The sequence below is a fragment of the Tubulanus polymorphus genome, chromosome 5 (assembly GCF_964204645.1).
Source record: "Tubulanus polymorphus chromosome 5, tnTubPoly1.2, whole genome shotgun sequence".
Taxonomy (NCBI): Eukaryota; Metazoa; Nemertea; class Palaeonemertea; order Tubulaniformes; family Tubulanidae; genus Tubulanus; species Tubulanus polymorphus.
In genome coordinates, this window is record NC_134029.1 from 20,013,860 (window position 1) to 20,039,678 (window position 25,819).

At 41.0% G+C, this 25,819-nt stretch overlaps 2 protein-coding genes across 3 annotated transcripts in view; both read left to right on the plus strand.

Annotated features, from left to right (window-relative positions):
* Nucleotides 1-2,499: 2,499 nt before the first annotated feature.
* LOC141904959 (dolichyl-diphosphooligosaccharide--protein glycosyltransferase subunit TUSC3-like) lies at nt 2,500-7,870 on the plus strand. The gene is made up of 11 exons (XM_074793605.1): nt 2,500-2,597; nt 3,675-3,844; nt 4,191-4,308; nt 4,389-4,471; nt 5,047-5,104; nt 5,438-5,578; nt 6,021-6,110; nt 6,211-6,274; nt 6,533-6,607; nt 6,710-6,800; nt 6,878-7,870. The coding sequence occupies exons 1-11, from the start codon at nt 2,511-2,513 to the stop codon at nt 6,888-6,890; spliced, it is 990 nt and encodes a 329-aa protein (XP_074649706.1). The 5' UTR covers nt 2,500-2,510; the 3' UTR covers nt 6,891-7,870.
* A 581-nt stretch (nt 7,871-8,451) lies between these two features.
* Nucleotides 8,452-25,819, plus strand: part of LOC141905172 (polypeptide N-acetylgalactosaminyltransferase 10-like) — a 42,831-nt gene continuing 25,463 nt past the window's right edge. For both annotated transcript variants that reach the window (XM_074793951.1, XM_074793952.1), the window contains exons 1-5: nt 8,452-8,589; nt 8,998-9,279; nt 9,769-9,874; nt 14,765-14,909; nt 19,120-19,286. In XM_074793951.1, coding sequence (XP_074650052.1) covers nt 9,043-9,279; nt 9,769-9,874; nt 14,765-14,909; nt 19,120-19,286 — 655 coding nt within the window. In that variant the 5' untranslated portion in view covers nt 8,452-8,589; nt 8,998-9,042. The remainder of the gene's footprint in view (nt 8,590-8,997; nt 9,280-9,768; nt 9,875-14,764; nt 14,910-19,119; nt 19,287-25,819) is intronic.

The window sequence follows — 25,819 nt, forward strand, 5'->3', positions numbered from 1 at the left end:
CAAATAAGAGGAGGAAAATCCGAGAACACACCAATTATACACAAAAGCTAGAATAGGATAAAAGCACACAATATCAATAGAACAGATAAAATAACGCGAAAGGATATACAAACTAGTAATGAGTAACAGGATTTAAGTAACTGAAAATAAGTTGAATACTACACGTAGGGAGCACCACGAAAAGAGCCTAGCGACGGTCTCTGAAAACAGATTGCAGCAAATTTCCGAGCTGGTGAACGATTTCACCAGAGAACGAACTGTAGTTGTTATTGAAGTTACCAGTACCGTTACGGACCGGGTTCGAGCGATAATTGAATGAGGGCTTGTTAAAAACCGGATTTGGAGCGCGTCGATCAGGATTACGAGAGGATGTTGAAATAGGTCGGTTTCTGGGCTGGAACGTATGAGCGGCATCAGTAGAATGATCAGTTGGACGAGAGTTCAACGTTGAACCCATAATCGAAACACGGTAGCGGTTAACTAGGGACCAGACACCTTTGCGGTTCAGGTGGATGCGGTCACTACAGAAGAATTCATCAGAAATCGCGCTAAGTTCGGGCGGCAGAGTGATGGCGGAACAGCCTAGGTTAGAAATATTCGCGTTGAATAGATCAACCTTCTTCATGTAGGCTTCGGTTTGCTGGCTGGAAGCGAGGCAGCGAGGCAACACATGCACCGCGTAAATCTTCGCATGCGGAAAGGTAGAAGCACATAAGACGACGAGGTCTTTTAGTTGTGTAGAAGTCTCCTCGACGGTATGGGACGCAAGGGTGTTATCACATACATGTAAAATAATCGACTGGATGTTGTCATCCTGCGGATAGTTTTTCACGAAATCGAACGCACCACTGATGGTCTTGTCGGCAAGCGATTTGATTTGAGTCCTCATCTGCGGGAAGAGACGAGACGAGTTAAGCGGTTTGGTGTGAGAGTTTCCCACAACCAGGACATCAACACCTCTACGCGGAACACCGTTCACTGGGTTTGCTGATACAAACGGGCGCGGATCCGAATTAGCATGTAGGGAGGTCTTGAGCGAGAGAACCTCATCCTTAAGCGAACCGATTTTAGCAGTAGCATCCCGCAGGTCCTTTTCTAGGGACTCAATACGTTCATTCCTACGCAGGAGGTCGGACCTCGCAGTTGTGAGCTCCTCTTGGCTCGAGCCAAGAGAAAGCTTTAACATGGCCGATTCAGCAATGGCACTGTCACTCAAGGAGTTAGCTTTATTCAGACTGTGTTCCAGGTCAGCGCAGCGGGAATTCAGCAGAGCACACTGGTCGCAAGTTGAACGATCGAACGGCATAGACAAAAGTTTGTCACAGAGACCAATGAGGCGGCTCTCGAGAGCCTCGCATTTATCATTCGAGGAGCGCAAGGCGGTTGATAGTTCTTTAATACGCTTGTTGGCAGCGGACAGCTCGGAGTCAAGGAATTTTCGCTTTAGAGATTCGTTCTCACTAGACGCGTTTAACAGTTTATCCACAAAGCGCGACTCCAAGTCACGAATCATATCTTGCAACGGGTGTGAGGACTCCTGGTTCACGGGGGAGCCCAGTACAACCTCAGGTGATGTACCCTGGGAAACGGAGACAGGTACGGACTGGACAGCAACGTCACATCGAGGCACACCGGCAGAACTCAGATCGCCAGTTTGGAAGTCAGGGTCAACCTGTGTACACAGCTCGCACTGGAACTTACGCGTAGTGTTACAAAGTAAAAACAGCTGGTACACTGGAAGTTTTGAACAGGAGAAATGGATCCAACATTTACAGTAGTGGCAACCGATCATCAGCTCAGTATCAGGCTTCCCGCAAAAACAGGCGAGTGGGTTTTCCAGTTGCAGAGAGACCGGTTCACAGATACTGACCGGACCATTTTCACAGGCACTGTCTAGATCATCGTCACAGGAGCTCGGTAACGGTACAGCCTCGGCAGGAGTGATGTGAGTCATAGGTGGCTGCATATTACGGGAGTAACAGAAGTCCGAAACACTTACCGACTTGACGGCGCCGATCGTGTCAGCCTCATGCACTAAAATATCCTTGGTGCAGAGACCGGCGTCGTTCAGGAAGGAACACGCAAGGTTAATACAATTAAACTTTTTGTGGGTACTACCTGAGTAACCTGAGACGCTCTCTTCACAAATGTACCAGTCCGTAAAGATGCCAACACGACGGCCGACGGCGACGGCGAAGAAGTAGAGTTTCGGCGCCATTTTGTTTTGTTTCGTTGACTCGTTATTGCTCGAGCAGCAAGGATCCAAGAAAGTAATAATATATCATAAACCGGCCAACAAGGCAGACGAAATACGCACTGCGCACAACGAGAAAGTACCAACAAGTAGGTGAGATACAAATCCGCTAACGGAATAAAGTTGAGACTCGGATTTTCGACCAATTTTAACGTAGAATTTTTGAAACGCGAGCGAACATCGCGACACCGGAAGTCGAATCTATTGATAAAAACCGGGATTCGGCCAATCAGCGCTCGCCGTGTTATTATCCAAGATGGCGACGACCGGCTGGAAAATCGCTGTAATTTGTTGCATTTTAGCAGTTTGCGCGTCATGCTTTGCTCAAAAGAAGTCGAAAGAGGTACAGAACTTTAGCCCAGTTGTTCCTCGCGATGATAGATTTGCCCTTTCTTGCGGGGAGGTTTGCAAAACGTCTCTGGAGACGTTTTTGCGCGTCAGACTTCTTGTCTTATTAGACTGGTTCCCGTGTTTATAATTTAGCATGAAGCCTGCAGCGACTATCCTCGCTTACCAGGTGTCCGGTGTTGGTCCCAGAACTCGCTTCCACCAGCCCCCTGGCCTCAGGATGCATGATTTCATTACTGGCACTTTCGCGTGTGACGTCATGTCGACTTCCTTGTTCGATAAAACGTTCGCTGATTGATTGGTCCATTTAACCGGAAATCCAACAGAAGCCTAATGTCGTTTGTTACAAGCGCTGTGATAAGTATGACCGGATTCTGGTCAGCTAGTAACGACTCACGAGGTCCAGGGGTTTGGGAAACGGATTTGTGAGTTCGAAAAACCTTGTCCTTAACGGGTGAAGATGAGTAGCGACTGCAGTTTAGGTATCCCTAGCCCTATGGTTATGTACCTAACCTAACCATAACACTAATCTTTAATTACAGTAGCGCCACAAAATGGACATGTCACCTAAACCTGCTGCAGTTCGATCGAAGAATGACCGATTGCCTGGGCGTCTCACCTTTGCTAGAGTTTGTCCAGTTAAAATTGAATGATAATGATAACATGTCGTCCGTGATAATAAATAGTTGATGCACAGGATTGACTGAGCCCAGTAACTCATAGGCCTAGCTCATTTTAATGTTTCATCACCCATTCCAAGGTTTGAAGAGGCGTGATGTGAAACTGCAGATGCTACATCTTTGATACGACTGTCCCAGTTTTTCCTCAACTTCTTACTTGAACTGGCCTTTGAAAAATTCAGTGTGTGGCCTTTGATTGATTTTTCTGTCATTAATCTGAGGAAGTAGATTTTCTTATTAAGATAAATAAGTGTTTCCTCTGTAATGTAAGTGAAATGTAAGGTTGGAACAGCAACAGCTCTGAGGCTCCAGCATGGCTCATTAAAGCTCTGTATTATCAATCAACTAAACTATCTCGAAAGTTTTTACTTTGATTTCTTTTTTTTTCACAGTCTCTCGCTTCGGAAAAAGCGCAGCAAATGATGGACTGGCAAATGAAGAAAGTGATCGTAAAAATGAACGGCGAGAAGTTCCGACATTACGTCAAATCGACGCCGAAAACGCACTCGACGATCGTCATGTTAACGGCCCTTAAAGCCAACAGACGCTGTACAGTTTGTGTGTAAGAATTGATTTCATTTCATTCAAAAATCTGTAGGACTCGGTTCATTCCATTGTTGTGATTTGAGTCTGTTTACATTCACCAGGGGCATTAGATAGTTGAAGAACCTAGCGTAATAACCTTGAGAAATGAATGATCTTATATTAACTCTATCGCAATACTAATACATATTTTTCAAACACAGTCACTTGCATTATTGTTGCTCATGATCATAATGTATTATATTATTCTATTATTTTGGTAAAAAAAGATCATGTCTTCTCTGTTTTTTGCCAGTTCTTTGTCGGATTATTTCGTATGTCTGATGGCAATCATTTCAAATTTGAACTACTAAATTCTTTTTTAGGCAAGCCTTTGAAGAGTATCAAATTTTAGCCAACTCGTGGCGATTATCTCAATTATTCTCGGACAAACTGTTCTTCGTCATGGTCGATTACGACGAAGGACCCGACGTTTTCCAATCGGTAAGTGATGCTCATATAGCAGAAATATCCCAATTTCTCAGGGGGTGTTGTGAATTCTTGAGTATTTATGTATATTTCAGCTCAATCTGAACACGGCTCCAGTATTCATGCATTTCCCGGCTAAAGGAAAACCTAAAAGAGGAGACACTCTAGATATCCATAGGTATAACTTGTTTTAAATGCTAAAGCCAACTAATGGGCTTGATGATATAAAGGATTATTCTAACAGTTTTTAGTATTTAATTTTAACTAACCTTGTCATCAAAGAAATGAAAATGAATATTTTCTGAAAATGAATTTAACATCAACTGGGTTTCACTCATCAACTTCGAAAAACAGAGAATATATCGGTCTTCCAGTCAAATTCATTTCGTTATTCGTTGTAAAAAATAAGTAATTTTCAATGAAATTCAAACAGAATCTTTTTGATATTTTAGGCTTCCAAACGATTAGATATTTAAGATTAACTTTCCCCCTCGGTGTATGGTATTGATTTCATTGAAAATTGATCTGCTGTTTTACTATTCGATTCGCTATCTTAATATTAGAAAATATGATTTAAATTAAATAATTACTCGGTAACCACTAGCGACACCTTGCAGATCATCGTGGAATCATCGCTTGCCGCAGTAGCGTTGTCAGTTCACTGTTATGATTAATCAAACCGGAGATATTAGTACATGTTTGTGTCAATAGTCTGATGATAGATTATGTTTAACCGATGCGCTCGTTTTGTAGAATCGGTTTCGCGGCTGAACAAATATCTCGTTGGGTCGCGGAAAGAACTGATATTCAGGTTAGTTGATTGAATACGGTATTGTTCTTGGTTCTAGATACATGTGTTCACGCGGAATAGAAGGTTATACAGTAAACCTCGCGTAACTCTGATACGGTCAACTCGGATTTTCGATTAACTCGTACAAAACCGAAATCAAATTTTGACTTCCTAATGTATTTTCCGATTGTAATCTCAGACTTTTGCTCATTCGCACCAATTTTGCTGGTCCCAGTTTGACCCAAGTTAGGCGTAGTTTACTGGATAAATTTGTCCATGATTGAAGATTTTTTCAACTGTCTACATCCAGACTTAAGTTGAGAGCCAAATAGTATCTACCTCCTTGTTCTTCAGATCCGTGTGTTCCGTCCTCCGAGCTATTCCGGTACGCTGACGCTGGCTTTGTTACTATCTCTGATCGGCGCATTATTGTATATCAAACGAAACAATCTGGAATTCCTGTACAACAAGACGTCGTGGGGAATTGGAGCGGTGGTAAGTCGATAGCTCTCTCTGATAAAGTCGTTTGACCTACCGGGTACTTACTTGAGTAATCCTTTCAGTGCTTACCCCGGAATACCCTGGAAATAATTACGAAATTTTGGAAAATTCCACCCCAGTGCGTTGTATAACATCGGTTTACAGCAGTGCGGTGTATCGTTAGCTACTAATATTTCGCATTGTTTTCGACAGGTGCTGCTACCTTTCAATTGAAATTATAACTTATCAATACATACACTGATACACCGCACTGTGGTGTACTAACAAAGTTCATTGCAGATTTATACACCGCACTAGGGTGTAAACTTACTGAAAGGATTAATACACGGTATTGTCTAATGTTACCACGCTCTTACTCGATGTATAACGTAAATTAGTCGACGTGGTCCTTATTGAATCGAGTAAGACTAAAGCAATTGTTTATCTCATTTTTCAGACGATTATCTTAGCCATGACATCGGGGCAAATGTGGAATCATATCCGCGGTCCTCCGTTCATGCATAGAAATCCTCAAACTGGTCAAGTTGTAAGTACACGAATTTAACGGCACACCTCGAAAAATTATTTGTTGGGACATTCAATCAAAATAACGTTAACGTTCTTTTCTTTGTCTCACTTCATTTCAGCATTATATCCACGGAAGTAGTCAGGGTCAATTTATCATAGAAACGTACATCGTTATTTTATTAAGTATCCTTTGAATATGCAAAGAGAGAAAGTCATCTTGTCAGACATTAAGTAGACCCCAGTCAAGTCAGAAGAGCTTTTGAAATTTTTCATTCTTGGTGACACAACATTCACAGCACTCATTATTTCACTGGTTGAGTCTAAACTAATACTAACTGATAACTAGTTTCACTGATTAGATTAAGGGGTGATGCACAAATAATCGGAAATTTTTAACTCGTCCATCGCTCTGTTAGGAACCTTAACGCTAAAACCAAAAAGATGCGGCCATTACTGTCGGTATGCTGCTACTAAATGAAGGTAACAATGTAAAAGGTGATGCTAGCAAAAAACGAAGTAAGTTCGCTTAAGGGACTGGTTATGATTTAATGTCAATGTTATCTTGATTGACTTATATATGTAATTGTGATGTTGTAATCAATTTGTTTTCGATTTCAGTTATGGTTCTCATCGGTCTCGGCACGTATGCATTTTTCTTCAGCGTTTTACTATCGGTGTTTCGATCGAAATATCAAGGTTATCCGTATAGGTGAGTTATATCGATTAAAAGCAATTTTTTAAGTCGCAACTTTATCTTCCTCACTCTTCGATTAATTTTGTTTTTAGTTTCCTAATTTAAGAAGATTGACTGGGTGTTTTGAAGAACGGCGTTTTCTACGGAAATTATATGAAAAATGTTGAAAATTGATTTTATTGTTTCTGAATATACAATATTCATAATAGATTGAAACCTGCCAGATAAAGTTCTCTTACAATGTATACGTGGACTAACATCTAGTAATCGCTGGAACAAAATTATTAACCAAAGATTATGGAATATTTCTAGCTGATTAACCATTGGGATTAAGTAACATATTGGTTACATTATTTTGGTTGTTCAGTCCTTCTACTTTATGTATTTCTGTTTAACTATTTGAATGTTTTTATGGTAAGGCCTGATATTTCCTTCACGTTCGTCGTGTGAGTCGGTCTTTGAATATAATATAGGGGACCAGAAATTTGTGTACGTTAGAAAAAACTATTTGTATGTTTGTCGTTCACTTAGCTCATTTCATTATTATTCGGACTTTAATTATTCTGAACTGAAGTACACCAAATTCAAACAAAAGTGATTGGTATTTTATAGGTTGTGTTATTATGACATTGAAGGTGCATTCAAAAACGTTGAAAAACTTCTTATAGTCCTAAGTTTTAACTCGTGTCTTTAATTGTACAGTTGGCTGAAAAATTAGCAGGGAAGGTGCAGTGCCGCTTCTTAGATTTCGATATTGGCCATGGCCATTAATAGCTCATCTAATTTCTCATTCCAAATGATGAATATTTCGTGAATACCCCTCTTTTGATCATTTATTGGTCCCGACTAACCCAAAAAATAGGTTGGATGAATCAAAAATCAAAATTATTATCTACCTATGTTTTATGAGATAGGACGTATATTTATTTGGTAAAATGAAAAAGTCAATACTTGTATCTGATAGTTGGAAGAAGGTAGAGAAGAAAAGATTGTTGTTTTTTTTACGTTGTTCTACTTTGTATTTGTAAACTGATGTGTACATGTTGGTATGGATTCATATATAAAGGGAATAAAGCTAATAATTTAAGAGAGTGAAGGTTTTGAAGATTTTGTTTATTTGTATGTAGCGTAATCCACAGGGACTTGCGGATAAAACCAATATCAATGATCGACCCGAGTATCCCTGTTAAATGGATACTGTGGTTGTCATTGATACTGGTTTTATCCACCTCACTCTCTGCTATCACGGGCCTGACACAAAAAAGTTTTTGACTCCAGTATCCTAGGTACCATACAAAAACCCGTTTTCTATATTGTACCTAGGAATGGGTGCTGGGGTCAAAAAACTGTGTCATGCCCTTTGATAGATAGTTACCTAATCGTTGGTGGTAAGTTTTTTATAATCGGATGGGCTTATATGTGGTTTGTGAAAATATCCGCTCGTGAAACTAAACCACAGTCAGGTTACTGACTAGCCCTTTGACTGCTATCAATTATCACAAGTCCCTGTGCAGGAAGTCAAGTCCCTGTGTCCGTAGAATCAGTCCTCTTTTGTCAGTTGTGGCAAGCGAGGACGAGTATGTCCGTACAGTGCTGCCACCGCTTCATCGGAATATCGTTGTTCCGATCATCGGAACATTTGACAGCGCATTTTACTTCCGGGTCGATTGAACGTGGACAGTGAAAGTGAAGTGTTTGACGCTGCTTGGGATACTATCTCAGTGGATTATACCGTATTCAAACAACAATGATTTCTGTCTGCTGCAGGATTTGAAAGTTTCGTCGTCGACTTAAAAGTAGTCTGGTAGGCCTGGATGAATCAACTCTTACTCATGACATTGTCTTTAATTTGAAGAATGTATCATCACAATCACTTCACAGTCACGCACACTGCAAGGAAAATTTTTTTCAAAAAAAAAGTTTTGTAAACTTAAGATTTTTACTCGTTCAAACGCCACTCGAATGTCTAGAAAACACTTTTCCGTATTTTAATAATTAAGTACCTATAAAATGTGGTTTATATTTTAATTTTTTTCTGGAAGGGTTGAATTTTTATAAGTAGGGTGATGAGTTGAGAGGTTTCTAAACTTTTCATTTTTTTTTCCAAAAAAAGCGTCACTTGAATTATGACCTCGAAAGTGCTATTATGATAGTATAGGCTTGCATATGATTAAGATATTGGGTGATTATGATTTATTTCGAATCTTTTCAGGACGATTTAGGCTAGATTTTTAAAGAAAAATTCCCAGGAATCATCATGAGACGGAACAGCGTTCGGTTGTTGAAATACGTTTGCGTCGTAGGATTATTTCTGCTCGTGGCGCCTGCGGTGTTGAAGTACTACTCGATGAGCGGCGATGAATCGGCAGATTCGGAAAAAGCGCAACGATTCGAGCACGGATTACGCAATAACGCTGGATTAGTTATGAATTTAGAGAACTCGCGCGAAACCGCAAAAAAACCGCCCGATGCCGAAGAGAGCAATCGCATACAAGTAAGTAGACCTCGATCCACAAGTCTTGTGAAAAAGTCTAAGCTCAAAACAGTTTAGTTTGAAATTCTTTTTCTCGTATAAACTGAAATTCATTTAGAGACAAAAAATACTAAGTACGCAGATCCAGCCTTCTGCTGTCAGCACTTGAGGGGTAATTGTGGATTTTTAGAAAATGTTTTCTTCATGAGGTGGAAAATTCGGAAATTTTCTACAGAGGAAAATAGGGCCTGTTAGTCAATACAGATAAATGTGTCAAGGTGACAGGCTATACAGTACTCAACAAAGGGATGAACTTTTAATTGACAGCCTAAATGATGAAATGAATTGAGCCTAACCAATAGCATCGAATAAACCAAATCATTCCAGTCGAACTTTTTTTTAATGAAATTGGCTCGTTAAGCTTAATTTTCCGTAAAATATATATTTTTAAATCCGAACTACGTAACTTTGAGAGATAGGCTATATATTCGATGGGTATTTTTTTTTCAGGTAACTGCACCCCCTGGAGCCATCATCGGAAGTGATTCGAACCTGCCGCTGAAGAAAATAGATTGGCACGATTACGGGGCTATCAGTAACGAATTAAAAAGAAAAGGTAGGATCGTAGACTTAAATTTGCTTTTTATAAATCAGAGGCCAGGACATTGAAATATTCACCCAAGTGTTGAATTTACAATTCGAATCGGTATACAATCCTGTGATGAATATTGGAGTGCATTGAAGATTGTACGGCCTATAAATCTCTTTATTTAGTTATAACACTAGTATTACTGTTTAAAGGTAACCATTAGGATGACCATTGGTATATAGGCCCTTAATGTCGAAACTGAATAAATTGGCTCAAGCTCATTGTCAATGAGCTTGAGCCAATCTATTCAATCTGATCAATTTGATCAATAGTTATTTGAATAATTAACTCACATCCAACTGCCGAAACAAGGCCCATAAAGTGTTATGGAAGTATTGATCTGTTATAAATACTGGTGAAAACATCTATTCTTGACGTTATACCTATATCACACGTTATGGTCACAGCACCAGTTGTGGTCAAGGTATCTGCGTTCACACTAGGATTTCAGTACGGTACTAAGCGTTCACACTAGGAAATCATTCGAGGCCTATTCGCGGCTTATTCAGTTCCGTACTGAAATACGCGGCTTATTAAGCGCGGAATGCGATTTCGCGCCGAAAACCCGATTTCAGTACGGAACTGAGCTGGCCGCGTATTTTCCGTAGTGTGAACGCAGATTCGGCGCTTAGCTAGCCGCATATTTACATCCTCTTAGTACAATTCACTAAACGCTAATTACACTCTCCTTTATTGGTAACTGGGTGACTACTACACTGGGCTTACTAAGTGCCGAATTGCCAACTCTACGTGTGAACTTAAATGGCTGTATAAGCGCTGTATTTTGGTGAATTCGGCACCAGCGATGTATGGTACTTCGTAAGCGACCATCTAGTGTGAACACTGCTGTAAACAGGATAAAGAGCAATGGACCATCGTTGAAATCAGCCTATGATTATATACACGTGTGTTCATTGCGTACCATTTGTACGTAATTGAGTTTAACTAGTTTTTCAACTGTGATGAATAATTGAAATTAGATGACTTCTTTGTTTGTGCAGTGAAGTACTGAGATAGCTTGTAACGCAGCAGTGAAGTATTGTCATCTTCCAACAATGAGTATCGATTAGGTATAGAGTTTACACTTCTACAATCTGTATCAATAATTGATGGGTTTAGTCTCTGCAGAATTGCTTACACTGCCAATTAATAGTCCTTTATTATATGAATATAGGCTGCTATCGATATTTATGATAGTAATTGTTTTTTTTTTTTATAACGGTTTGACCGCGCCAGAAAAGCCACGTAGACTACATTACGTTAGTAATATCTTAGAAAAAATAGAAACTGGCCTTGGTCAGGTGGCAATGTAAATCCAAGTACCGAGATTGGAAAGCTGAAAAGATAGAATATGAAAATGTTAAAATTTATCAAAATGTTAAAAATCATCATGAAATCCGAATTTTCAGTTTTCCCACTAAACACATTTTCAACTTTTCTTCGGCTTTCTGCTTGTTGGACTTGGATTTATTATTCATTCACGACACAGTGCGAATTTCAAGCTCTACCTCATCAGGTGGCAATGTATCATAGTGTACGTGTGAAAAATCCACTATTAGGCGATCAAGTGGCAGCAACTTTATTCGTTCAAACATGATTGAAAATAGTATTTATCATTATTGCAAAATAAATAGTTGGCGCGTTCAAAGCTCTATAGGCCCCAGCCTGTACCCCGTCACATGGAAACGTTCATTAGCGGCCTATTGCTAATGAGAAAAAAACTGCGGTAACTAATGATTGATGAAATTACAGTAAAAGAAATAATACACTCCCCTGATGGGTAAATGATTAATCAATGCCGATTTAATGTCTGTCTACCCCGGCGTTACCGGACTCGGCGACTAATCAGCCATTAGCGACTGATAGTCATCGCTAATAAATGTACATACGAGGCATTAGTGCTGAATTAAAGATCAGTGAGTATAATTACTCGGGTGTAGTCGATCGGCCGGAATGGAAAGTTATAGTAATAATAATATGTGCCTATATAGCGCTAAATCCAGCCAAGCTGCTCAGAGCGCTTTACATTTTTCGATATTATTACCCAGGCCAATTTTATACTCTAACATGTATCAATCATCTCTCCCTGGGGAGAAGTAACACCGAGCTGCTAACAAACGCTCGAGTCATCTATCGGGCCAGGTACCCATTTACTCCTGGGTGGAGAGAGGCAATGAGGATAAGTGCCTTGCCGGAGGACACTACGGCGATGTACGGGGTTCGAACCCACGAACTGGCTTCCCAGAGTCGAACGCTCTAACCGCTCGGCCACACCGCTCCACAGTTTCGATAATGTAGAACTCGAGGGAAAACCGCAGAAATGATAGAAATAAGTTTTTACGCCTCGTCGACCACTCGTGTCGTTTTCGTAGATAACGAGCCAATCCGGAGACAACTGCTGTACGCGAAGCCAGCGTTAAGGATAGCCGGGCTTATCGAGCAATTTATCCGACGACAAATTGATGGATAGTTTATTTTGATGTATCGGCGTGTACGTCCGCGGATTCGACCCGGGGCTTGTGTCTCGTAACGAAAAATCGCGGTACAGCCGTTTTCATGACGCGTATGCTCGAAAGAACGCGTTTGATGACCGCAGTATAGGAATATTAGCGTTCAAAATTCTGTGTCCTGCGAAAAAATTCATTCTTTTTTTGTGTCCACTCAATTTTACCGTCGAATAAGAATTTAGAAACGTAATTGGTTCTTGGGCTTCTTCTGTGAGACCCTTATTCTAGTACCGTTTGTCTGTCTCTGTATGTCTGTTATCGGCTACTTAGCTTTGTTAATAGTGGGTCGATCTTGGTGAAACTTGGGAACAATGTTAGCACGGGAGTCTAGTTGTGCAGTGCATGGAATCGGCCAGTGCGCCACCTAGTGGCGTGACTAGGCACTAAAATGCCTGTTTTTCATCGACATGACCTTGAAGATGACCTCATTACTGAGGAACGGGGTCGAAAATTCACAAAGTTGCCGGTTAACAAAATTAAACTATGGGTCCTAGATAGGACATATCCAAAATGCAGTGGGAACTAACGCATGGTAATTTCGGAGTTCGAACCTAAGCCCGACAACCGTTGTCAACTGAGGCTTGTTATATAAGAATTTGTCGCAGGTTGAGGTGGAACATTCCTTAAAATTCTTCAACTCTGTCAGCTCCTGTTCAATCCTGTTTATCGCGTCGAATCTTTCGATGTATTCCGCAAATACCGTGAAACCGATACCGGCGGAAATGAGACTAGAGATGACTAGATGACTAGGGCTATCGAACAAAAATGTTCCCTGGACCGAGTTCAATGCACAGCAGTTGTGGATCCAGATTTGAACTGATTTTGACATTTTTGAAACTTCGTCCCACGTTTTTGAGCTCGATTCGAATGAACCAATTTGAACTATAGCCGCGATCACACAGAGACAGTTTGGCCCGCGGTAAATTGGCCGGTATCAGGCCTGAGTCAAATTTGGCCCATGTCTTATCAGAGAGCGTTCACACGTAAACCACTCGCTCTCGATACTAAACAAAGTGAGTCACTTCCGGAACCTGTTGCAATTCAAACGCAATAATTTGACCCATGCTAAAATTTGACACAGGCCTGGTCCGACCTTTATGGTTAGGCCAATAGGACACTGACCCGTTTTGCACCCTTGTGAATAGTTGCTTTGGGCCTAATTAATTTAGCCCGGGCCGAAAATGCTCGTGTGACCACGGCTTACAAAGTCATGTCAGGCGTATGTGGAATATATTTGTCGGAACACTCTTCATTTCACCAGCTCGAAATATCGGATATAACGTAAACCTGGTGATATTGAACGTGAAATTGCCATCAATTACTGCGACAATTAATCCAGTAATATACGATATTAATCGACAATTTCTGATTATCAAGTTATTCACCAGAGCTCAGTACTACAGTATCCCGCGGGGAAATTTCAAAACATCATTTCCGCAATTTCTTGTTCTGTACTGTAATGGCTGCTGTGAATTCGTTTCTGTAGAAAAGCTGATTTAAGATGGATGAAAGACTGTCTACACGAAACAGAACCGAAATTTCCTTTTATTACCTACTTAGATTTCGACCGAAATGCATTTAAGAGAAACGAGAATCGTGGTTTCAGTAGCAATGTTTCCAAACATGTTCCTTTCTGTGTTTCCGAGCGCTGTGCGTATTGAGCTTAACCCGTTTAGCACTCAGGGTCCAGTTCCACAGTTCTGAGTTAAGATTTGGCCCTGGGTTAAAACTAACTTTAACTCAGAGTTAACTCTAACTCATGACTGTGGAACTGGGTCCAGGAATTTCACTATGTAGTGTCGATTACTCCTCAGAAAATTCAAGGGAAATTTCAAATTTATCATGATACAGAATAGCTCATTCCTAGTTGATTTTCATATACTACAAATTCGTGTTATCTCGTAGTAAATAGTCAAGGCTTTCGTATGATATGAGATTTGATGAGGTGGGCCACCAAAATTGTGTCGTTTTGGCCCGTTTGAAGTGAGCGCTCAGTTGTGTCGTGTTCTTACTCCAAATAGCCGAAAATTTCAAATAGGAAGATGTTGATTTCTGTACGGTATTCAGAAGATTTGGGTGTCTAGTTTATCATAAGCTATTGGGTTCGAATACCGCTATAACCGTTTTTGTGCAGCATACGAAAAAAGTGTCGGGGCGGATTCGATAGGTAGGGCAGTAAGGGCGGCGTGAGGAGTTATAGGCAGGGTGGATACGGGCAACTTGAGTGCTAATGGGTTAACTATTTACACACGTATTACTCTGCTTAAATTAGTGCATTAGTGCATGCAGAAGACACCGTGATACATTCCCATCGACTCGACACTTCAAAAGTGTTTAATCATCTTTGCAGGTCCCGGTGAACAGGGTATGGGCGTGCATTTGGACGCGTCGGATAACGACAAGAAGAACGAGCTTTACAAAGTGAACGGATTCAACGCACTCGCCAGCGATAAAATCTCATTAAACCGAGCGTTAAGAGATATCCGAAATCCGGCGTAAGTATATGAATCGTTTCTTGATTTTTCGCTCAGTCGATTTATAGCAGGGCCCCAAATACGAATCCTTGATTCTTTAAAAATTCCTTCTAAATGGAAAATGTGTTCGAAGATGCTTCAAACTGCTTCGATTCGAGCAAAATGTCAGAAACTCCTTCAATTTTGAAAAATAGGAAATTAGATGAGAATTGTACATTAGACTAAATCAGTACAAATTGGAACCAGGATCTTTTTTTTACCTAAATAAGCGGTTACCGAATTAGAAACCGAGTGTTGTAGCGTCAAGGATAGAAATTTTGCTTTAACAAAACCACAGAATTATTGATTTACTCAGATAAACAGTACCGATTTAGGAGGAGTCTACAGTGATTGGGATAAATGTGATGTTGATACGTCCTTGAAATATGAGCTTTTTTCCTCTCTGTCGGTGTCAGAGACTGACTATCAAAGTTATCCCTAGGGGTAAATCCTCAATCTGGGTGACAACTACCATAGTAACAAAGAGAAACCACAATTTTCAAAATATTCCCAGGGACTATTTTTCTTCCACATCTATGAAACCCCAGGCGCTTATGATTCCATGAATGTCTGATCTATCGAGACTTTGTTTTAGTATTTCCCGAATGGTTTTTCGGCGCCGATTCAAACGATAACCGTAATTTAGCTCGGCAGTTTTTTCTAGCAGTTGCCGGTAAAATGAAACTGCGTGTTGCTCGCGGAACTGTGATGTTCACCAGCAGCTATTAATTTCAAAACGCGAATTCTAGATAATAGTTGACGTAAACAGGCAGTTTCCTGATCAATGACAGTTTAAAATCATGTTTTCATCACCTGCTAGCTTCATTGACTTCACGCAATTAAACGCTCAACGGATCAGTTAGTAACTTAGCGGTGTAAGAAATGTAGGATTGATTGAATAGAAATAAATATCTTGTGAGAAAAATTTGATTATATCTAGCAGGGTCCCTACGATTCCTTGAGCCCTAGACTCCTAAACCAAAAATGTTTTTCAAAGTCATTGAATATCCTTGAAAACTCCTTGAATCCTAGGTTTTAGGCCTTGTTATTATACACACAGATTCTACCAAATTAAAGGTTTACCGAGATAAACAGTACCAATTTAGGAGGAGTCTACAGTGATTGGTATATGAAAGTGATGCTGGTGCGTATTAGAAATTAGAAATTTCTATCGAAAATATCAGAAACATTTTCTGCGAATTTTTCTGTGGCGATAACGCTTAGCAGCTCGGGCAGGTGTTCGTCGCATGTCTGGGGTGTCTGTTATTGTTAGGTAGCTGGTGACGAAGGGTTAACGCAAGATCGATCGAATTCACTTTATCCTAACCGATTGTTTTATATCATGTTTCTCTCATTCTCTCCGTCAGTCGTCATCGTTCGGTCAATAGGATTAATTCGATTTCACTCAATAGAACCTCGTCCTCCGACTGCTTGCAACCCCCGATTGCTTTACTGCGTGCAAATAACAACATAGCAAATAGACACAGTGGTTACTGTTTGTGTGGCTACCGATTGATTTCGAGGTAGACCTTCTACTCGAGTAGACAGGTTGTACGTTCTACAAACAGTTCACAGTATCAGCCAACAAATTTTTAACTTGTCTAACGCAGTTCATTGCTGTTTGACATCGAGTTCTATTTACCATTGGCCGAAGATTTTCAAGAAGCTCACATTAATTCTCCTCGAGTAGGCTATACATTTCTTGTTTTTTGGGTGATGTCAGTGCTGCTGGGGATTATTTGAAAATTTTGAAAAATTCAACCCAACTGCATACGGGTATGCCTCTATAGTGTGCGTACATTGCAGTGCAGTGTATAGTTAGTTACTTAATTTACTACGTTTGACAAATGCTGCCATCTTTCGATATAGAAAAAAACCAACAACCTCAATATTTCATGCTGCGATGTATTGGCAAAGTCCATCAACGATTTATACACCGCATTGCGACAGAACTAGGCGCCAAAACTTGTTGTTTTTCAGTGACATGACTTTTAACACCGATTTATACACCGCACTGTAGTGTAGACGCACTGAAATGAATTAATGAAAGCAATAGATTCATTGCTGTCAGACTGTTTATATATATCGCGATGCGTGCGTCCGCGGTTAAGTAATGGTTGATTTGTTCTTATTACCGTCACCGGTTGTGTCATCTCTTCATCATCGATTACGACGAGAAGCGCTGATTTACGACCGGTTTATCTAATTAATTTCGCCGGCACCGGTATACCGCCGTCACGCAACCAGTAAATCGTCGTCGTCGTCGACGAAGATGTTTCTCTATACTCGGATAGAGTAGATCGCGATTTCAATTCGCGAAGCCGTGTAGTTAATGAAGAGCGGTTGAAACTGGATTTTAGCTGTCAGTTTACCGTTTTGGATCCGCCTTTTCGTCAGACGCGTGTACTAATTGTAAATAGTTGAGAGTACTTCGAGACTCGGTAAATATCAAAACTCCTTCAAAACGGAAACTGCTTCTAAAGATGCTGAAATATCTTTAATTTGAGCTAAGTGCCCAAAACCTTCTTTAACCCTTTCAGTGCTGACTTATTAATACCCTATAGTGCTGGAGATAATTTGAAAATGTTTGAATAATTCCACCCTATAGTGTGTTGAATAACAGGAATACCACTATAGTGCGTCACTGTGGTGTATCGTTAGTTACTGATTCACTACGGTTGACCGCAGTGCAGTGTACTAGATCACCGATTCATACACCGCACTGTGGTGTAGACGCACTGAAAGGGTTTAATGTTAACAATCCTTCAATTTTGAGAAATAATCAATTAGAAATCGTTTTCTTCTTACTCCTTAAGCCAGTTAAGAAACTAGGTTAAGGTAGTATAAAAGATAAAAATGATCTTGAATAAAACCACTAAATTAATGATTTACCGAGATAAACACTACCGATTCAGGAGGGGTCTACTATTGTAATTTGGGATATGAAAGTGATGCAGACGCTTCCTCATATATTTGAAATTTTCTCCTTCGTAAGGGCTTGAAAACTCCTTATATCCAAGAATGACTGATGTGTAAGAACCCTATACAGAGTAGTTATCCATTTGTCTCGTCTCCAGAAATGATATACACAAACCTATTATGAAAATATAGCGTAATTCATAGTGGCAACATAAAAACTGGAGATTAGATAACAACAACAAGTATACATCTTCATATGGACGAAGTTGTGAATTCCGGCTCAATCGGGCAACCGCCCGCAGGATTGATAGATGTATGAAACGAAATAGAATAATAATGTTCGACGACGACGGATATCGGATATCTCGTTCTCGTTCGATTCGACATCAGTGTGGGAAATGTAACAGATGATATACACACAAGTCAATCAATATACAAATCATGGTGACATGTCAAAACCACGCATGTGGCGACACACCGCCGATTATAGGCCTATTGGCGGTTCGTTGTGCGTGAATGAAAATCTATTCGAAAATCTCCTCGTAGATTCCGAGTTATCTACATTCTATGTTTGCCTTAGATTAGATAAGAAATCTGTAAGGGAAAATCTACTGTTTTTAAAGCTCTACTGACAGAAATCTATTAGAAAAAAATCGACGAGATCAAATCTTTCGTATATGCGTATGAATAACTGCCTGATTTTCATTTTCATATGTGCATTTCTAAGTTTTCCACCTGTATGTATTGGGGCACCAGTCCTGGGTCCAGTTCCGAAGTTCCGAGTTAAGATTTAATTCTGAGTTAACTCATTGAAAATGAACTAACTTTGTCTTTAACTCTAACTCACAAATGTGGAACTGGGCCCTGAGGTAGCAAGGGGTTTGGTAGGGGAGTATTTGACTTGAGATATAAGCTGCGATCACACGGGAGACGATTTGGCCCGGATCGGACCCGGGTCAAATTTGATGATGCCGTAACAAAATGAGTTGGGTCACTTCGGAGACCTGTAGCAATTCACACATGATAATAAGTCGACAGTGCCAAAATCTAGTCCGACATTTCTTGACTTATGAAGCAAGCACCAGCTCATAATTGGCACCCGTGTGATGAACGTTTTTTCTGGCCCTAATATGGCACGGGCTAAAAACGCTCATGGGATGGCAGCCATTATTAATTGAATTAACCTCCTAATTTTATTAGGAATGAAACCCTCAATGATTTCTGTGCCAATCCCGAAGGTGGTTTAATTTAATCGCGATGATTTGTGTTTCAGATGTCGAACGCAGAAATACTGGTCGAAACTGCCGAACGCGAGTATCGTCATACCGTTTCACAACGAGCACTGGTCAACGCTGTTGAGAACGGTCGTCAGTTGTCGCACGAGGGCTCCACGTCACCTTCTGCACGAGATCATTCTCGTCGACGATTTCAGCACTAAAGGTAACGTTTACTAGTAACAGATGTCGTGTATCGAAGACCTGTCGATATCAACGACGATATGAATTATCCTTTGATGCGCGAGTACCGGTTAAAACTCGCGGAAACCGAATGAAGTATTGCCACGTTTTGCTCCGGCGGGGGGCTGGAGTTATTGGTTTATCGCGAATTTCTACGAGACAGCTGCGTAAATATTTAATCCGAACGCTTTGTTGCGTCTGATGTTTTTCATTTCCCGTTTGCACTGAGGACTTCGTCGAGTAAATGGATATAGCTTCCTGTTTCGCCAGTGTAAATTTAGAATATTTTACGCGCAAACAACTTTTATCCGATTCCTTTTTTTGCTGATGCTTGCTCTATCATAGGTTTTTTGCTCGATTGGAGTTAGAAAATTCGGTCCGTGTCTTACTATAGAATACGTGTTCATACCACTCACCCATTCACTTGATACTAAATAATTTGTCACCAAAATGAGTGGAGTCACTTTCAGAATGGGTAAGCATTCACAGGCAATGATTTGACCAGTGCTAAAATTTAGCTCGGGCCTGGTCCGACGTTTTATAGTCCGGTCATATTTGGCCCGGGTTAAACAGGCATTGGCCCATTTGGCACCCGTGTAAATAGGCCAAAAAACCCCTGGGCCATAAATGTTTGTGCGATCGTGGCTATAGTATATAGCGAAAGAAGTTAGTTTCTGTTGCTGATTCAAATAACCCTTCAAATGTCCTTGGTATGGAGCGAAGAGAAAGAAATCTACGCTCGCATTACAGTTTCGTTATTACGTGTGCAACAATCATCCCTCCCTCCCTCCCTACGTCCCCGAAGTCATCCATTTTCTCCGCGCGCGACGAAACGAATATCGTAGTCGTCGCTCGCGAAGATCCCTAGATAATCGGATGATCGGAGAGGTTTTTATAACCACGGTAGTTTTATGATAGTTGACACCTAGCTGATGGCGTTTAATGCTCTATCACGCCTAGCGACTAACGACTAGTGAATGTAGCACCTGTTCGGATATTCATGGCCACTTTCTCGATTTCCATCTCTCTCGCTCTCTGCCGGTCTCTCGCTCGGCACCGCGGCTGGTCACGCGACCGTAATCGGTATCAAATTGCGACGGCGCTTTTTCGCAGCGACGAACGTCTCGGCGGAAATTAAGGATAATTTGTCGGCGAAGATATTCGACATTGGTCACGCATCGGTCAAGTTTCACCCTATATTCTTTTTACGCCTCAGATCAATAAAGAGAGAGAGAGAGGGAGAGGAGGGGAGGGGAAGGAGGGAGGGAAGGGAGGGAGAGAGAGAGCTTTCTGTATATCGGGTTCCCGTTATAGTTCTCTGATCGCGATCGACAGATGCTTTCTTTTTTTGGTGCGAATTGATTTCTTTATTGCGTGTAAAAGTGAATCAGACTCAGAAAAAATGTTGTTCAGCTCTTGTAGTTAGTGGCTGCGCCTTACTCTCAACTCGGCTCAACACGCACGCGTATCGTTTTAACCCTCAGTTCGACTTCAAATAGTAAGGATGAGCTAATTTCCCATGTTTTAACTAACGTTGAGTACTGTCTAATTGGATCCTGGACATCTTTAAAGCCTAGCGCGCGCTGCAAGATATAAACTCCAAACATGAAACAGAAATGCTTTTCTGGCTTGTTTTGCGACTGTGTGTCTTGCTTCGAAACGTGAAACACTGGTTTTATGTCTCGAGTTATGCGGGCTCATAGGCGTGCCCTGGAATTTTCATAGGGAGTTCGAATTAGCATCAATCCAGTATCTATGCACAATGTCGGGGGTTAGGTGGGCCTCCCCCAAAAAACTTTTTGAAAATTGGAGGCTTTAGAGACGTTTTCCGGGCTCTAAATGAATCATTAAGAGGTGAAAGACTAATCAAATTCGACAGAAAAATCTTGAACACTGATTACATAGTGACTTGAGAAGTTAGCTATCTCGAAAAGGGGGTCCGCTACCCCCGCACCCCCTTAGGGACGCCTATGGGGCTAGGCTTCTTCTAAGCCTTTGCCATAGATGGAACGACCACCGACCGAGACACCTTCACCAGCAATGTTAAGCCTATAGCATTCAACGGACCGGCCAACTGATCAGAAAAGTTGCTAGTGAGGCTAGTACCCTGCTCACATCAAAAATCTGATGAAAACTGGTCGGTTGTGGCAACTTTTTACAACTCTAGACAAAATAGTGCCATGTTTGGCCATCAGTCCGATTGCCAATGATGCAAGCGACATCCACAGCACGTCCATCAGGCGCAATTGGAATGTGTTATCTAAGTATATTTGTATTTTAGCTTTGTCACTAGACTGTCAGTTGCGTGTTGTGTTTTTGCGGCACGCAGATATCACAGGATCGATCGGTGGCTAAGAAGTAGAACATAAGCAACTGGTCTGAACTGGTTATGGGTCGTTTCTCATCAGTGACAAGGTCGCGCGCATTGTCGGATTCTAGCAACTAATTGTACGCAGGAAGTTCGTCTCACGCGCTGAAAACTGCCGCGCAATTAGTCGTCAATTTTGTGGATACATGTGAACAATGTAAACGAAAAACCAATCAGCGAATACTGATAATATCTAAACAACTGCTGGTGTATTATACGTTATGTTCCGGGTGGAATACTTATTCCACCGATCTTTTGAAAAAGGTTTACATCGGAACTTGTTACAACGATTCATCAGATATAACAAATATAGAATATCGTACCGAGTAAGAAAACCAGATCAATTTCTTACTGGATACCACAAACTATCGGTTAAAACGAACAATATCCTGGTCACGCTGTAACGAGGTTACACTGTATCTGGAAAGAGTCTCAACCATTTACACAAAAAAAACCTATGGTTCAAACCCGAAAAACTAAAGCGGGTACGCAACTTCAATATTCGATATTTTTCCATCCAAATGAAATTCAGCGTTCTGCCAACAAATTCAGCGGAAAACAATCTGATATTATCTTCTAGTTCTCTCCCCCTCGGGTTTTTCGTTTCCTTTCGGCGACATTTTTTTTTTCGAAAGCGATGACATTTCCGCGATTAGTTCGTCCCAAACGTCACGGGGAATTCGAAGCGATCGATGAACACTCTATTTACAACGGATTAATTCCGTCGACGACGCCACTCAGGCGGATTTATAGCCGCCGATAATTGTCACGCGTTAATCGCCGAAAAAAAAACACAAGATACAGTCACGGTTTTTCTTGTGAATAAACCATTGAAATACCGTCGTCTGCGCCTCATTAAGGACGCGATGAATTAAGAGAAGTGCTCGAGACGCCCTGCGGCGACCATTATGAACGGCCACATTTCGCGAGGTATGTCGTGAAAAGCGATCGTCGATTTCCGGTGAAACGGCGTCAGCGGATCGGGCGTGAACCAAGGAGACTGTTTTAAAGCAATTTCAATCGCCCTTTAATCGCGATGAAGTAAATTTGTAGATAATTTAGCAGAAGCTTTGGCGTAAATTGTCGCGATCGCACGGCCGCCTTTGGCCCGTGCCTAATAAGGCCCTGAGTTACCGGTCACGCGGGTGCCAAATGGGCCCGTGCCCATCGGACTAGGCCCGTGTCAAGTTGTAGCACGGGTCTAATTATTACTTGTGAATGCTAACTGGTTCCGGAAGTGGCTTCAGTCGAGCTTTGTCGGGCCAAATTTGACTCTGGGTCTGATTCTGGCGAAATTGTCTCCGTGTGATCGTGGTTAGTGGTTAACACCTCCTGATCCAAAAACAGCATAAGGCGTTACTTTATCAAGATTCTAACGATATCGCGTAGATCGTGTATCCCGATCTAAAAAAGCCGAAAGTACATCATCAGACTTCAGAAGCCGCGCGATTCTTATTCCTCTGACATCGATGCATAACATTATATGAAAAAAATCCTTCGCGCTCAGTTCCGTGGTTGTTTTCAGATAAAACAGAAGATTTTGTGCGGTTTGATTGTACCTCGATTTGACCTTGCGCTGATGATAACGCCGCCGCGAGACTCGTGGTTACGGAAATCATTTTGATGGATATCCGTGGTCAGGTGATGTTTTGATGGATAATATCCGCTGAATGCTGTTATCACTTCTTGAGATACTGATAGCTGTGGCTGCGCTATTCAGAACCGTATTCAGAACATCATTTATGAAAAAAAGCAGCTGTATGGGCATTTCCTTTAGAAATATATTCAGGGCGAAATGAAGGGTATCTGCATATATGGCTGATATTGAACGCTGATAGATTTAGCACTTTACGGGCATATGGAGCACAGATAGGGCTCTTCTGAAAGATCGGAAAATCCTAAGGAACTTGTTTTTTTATGAGAATTTTTTTAGATTTCTTAAGAGGTTGTAAAAATGGAAGTTCGATATGAGCAGTTTCAAATTCACGTTTTATTCTTTCCTCACAGTCAGTAGGCCCTGAGGACTATTGATATTGCCTTATTGACACCCAGACTGGAGGGTTGGTGCCACCTTGTTCCTGCCCCTTATTAATCTACAGTTTTGGACACGATTTCTCATAACTTAGTGTGTGGATTATGGATGGTAGGATATTGGTCTTTTGGATAGTCTTTTGTTTTTGACTCATGTTGGCCACCACACCAGTATTTGTATGTGAAATTCTGGCATTTTGGAGCTCGGTTTCATTCTACAATCTACATTTTTAACTGATATTTTTGTGAATCTTCGCATATTTCCCTCAGGGATGGAAGGGGGTGAATAATATAGTTTTTGACTTACGTGCGCCATCCAAGATGGCCGCCCTAGGCATATTTGTGCGTTCAATAGGCATAGACCTAGCTCCCACTCTACAGTTTACTATTCAGGCGCGTTGGAAGCAATTTTTGATTGCCGCGGCCAATTACCGATTTTTCCATAGGTTCTAATATTGCAGTGGCGAATTTACTTCAATTTCATCAAAAATATAGTATAGAAAGAAAAATAAAGGTCATTCAGTAAATTATTGCCGCTGCAGTCGCTACGCTTCCAACGCCACTGCTATTTTGGACGAACTTGCAGCAATGTCTCTATCGCCACCTGGTGAACTCATTGATAACAACAGTCGATTGCCGACCCTTCATTTGAAGAGAGTTTATCGGCGTGGTTAATCATGTATACCCGTGGCTCCACCTGCGAACGGATTAAGGCAGGACGCGATGTAATCTAATCTATATGACTGTCAATGAGAATTACGCCTCGATTATTGACAGTAGAATTACATGGGGCAGACGAACGCTATGATTATTAGATGACTATTATTCAGATGCAGCGGGGATCAATGCGTCTTACGTCGTACGGTATCTCTTTAATGGCTCGTCTCTTAAGATGTAAATCTAAGGCCTCGCGAGCAAATCGTTTCGCTTCACAGAATACGGCTTCGTTATAATAGCTATAAATAACAGAGCGTTTCTCTCTGAAGAAAACCTTCATGCCACTAATTAAGACCCGTTGAAACTCTCTTCTTCGTTTACTGGTTACTGCGCGAGTACGAGTATTTTTTTCGGTCAGATTTAATCCTGGGCAAACTTAAAGCGAATTCGACGAATTCGACGTAACGTAAACTTTGAAACTGGGGCTCTGATATAAAATTGGATGCTTGGGCTAAAAAAGGAATTGATACCTTGTTTCTCATTACTCCTGAGCTTAAAAGTTGACCCGGCCGGTAACCTATGTATCCTGTACATTCATTTTTTTAAAAATCATGATCGATTTTATCATAACAGACCCAGCATCTACAGAAATGAGCTGAGTACAAATTTTATGGAGATTTAAAAAATGACCTGGTCGATTAAGAGAAACAAGGTATCAATCTTTAAGCCTTAATTTTGATTTTTCTAGAATTTGGTCCTTTCAGTGTAGGACCATAAGAGAAATCCGTAGCTGTCATCCTAACTACTGCAGCCATGTATGCTACGTGGTATATTTCGAAAAAAGAAATCGCTTCTATCCTTTCTAATAAAGTCTTGTTGTGCCATGAGCGACGTGCCTTAAGTGTTAATTACGTATAGCACTTTTTTTGCGCGAGTTACCCTTCGAGAGCTGCTACATTTACCCGAAGGCAATGCGCTGCCCAGTATCCGTACTTGACGCCCTTAATGCAATTATTGCGGGTTACTTTGCCAAGATTGAAAAGCTTACGCGAAATGTTGATCGTGTATATAGGCATATATATATATATGCATATATATATATATATATATATATATATATATATATATATATATATATAAATATATATATAATGTATATGGACTGCTAAGCTTTCGTTAAGCGATATTGGCTTGTCCGAAATCGGCCTCGTCACGTTTCAGAGTGAATGATTGAATTGCGAATCGTAGATGACGGTAAATTCGCGGACGTATAATTTATTAATCGATGACCCGTCGTCGTCGTTGATGATCCACGGCAGACTGTACTCGTATTGCTCGTCGCCGTTAATCTTAAGCGGGAAATCAATTAAGCGCGTCCGACCCGGTGAGTTCTGCAATCTCGGTCTCATTAACTATTCATTATTCTATCCGTGCTTTGCCGGATTCCAGCAAACGCGCAC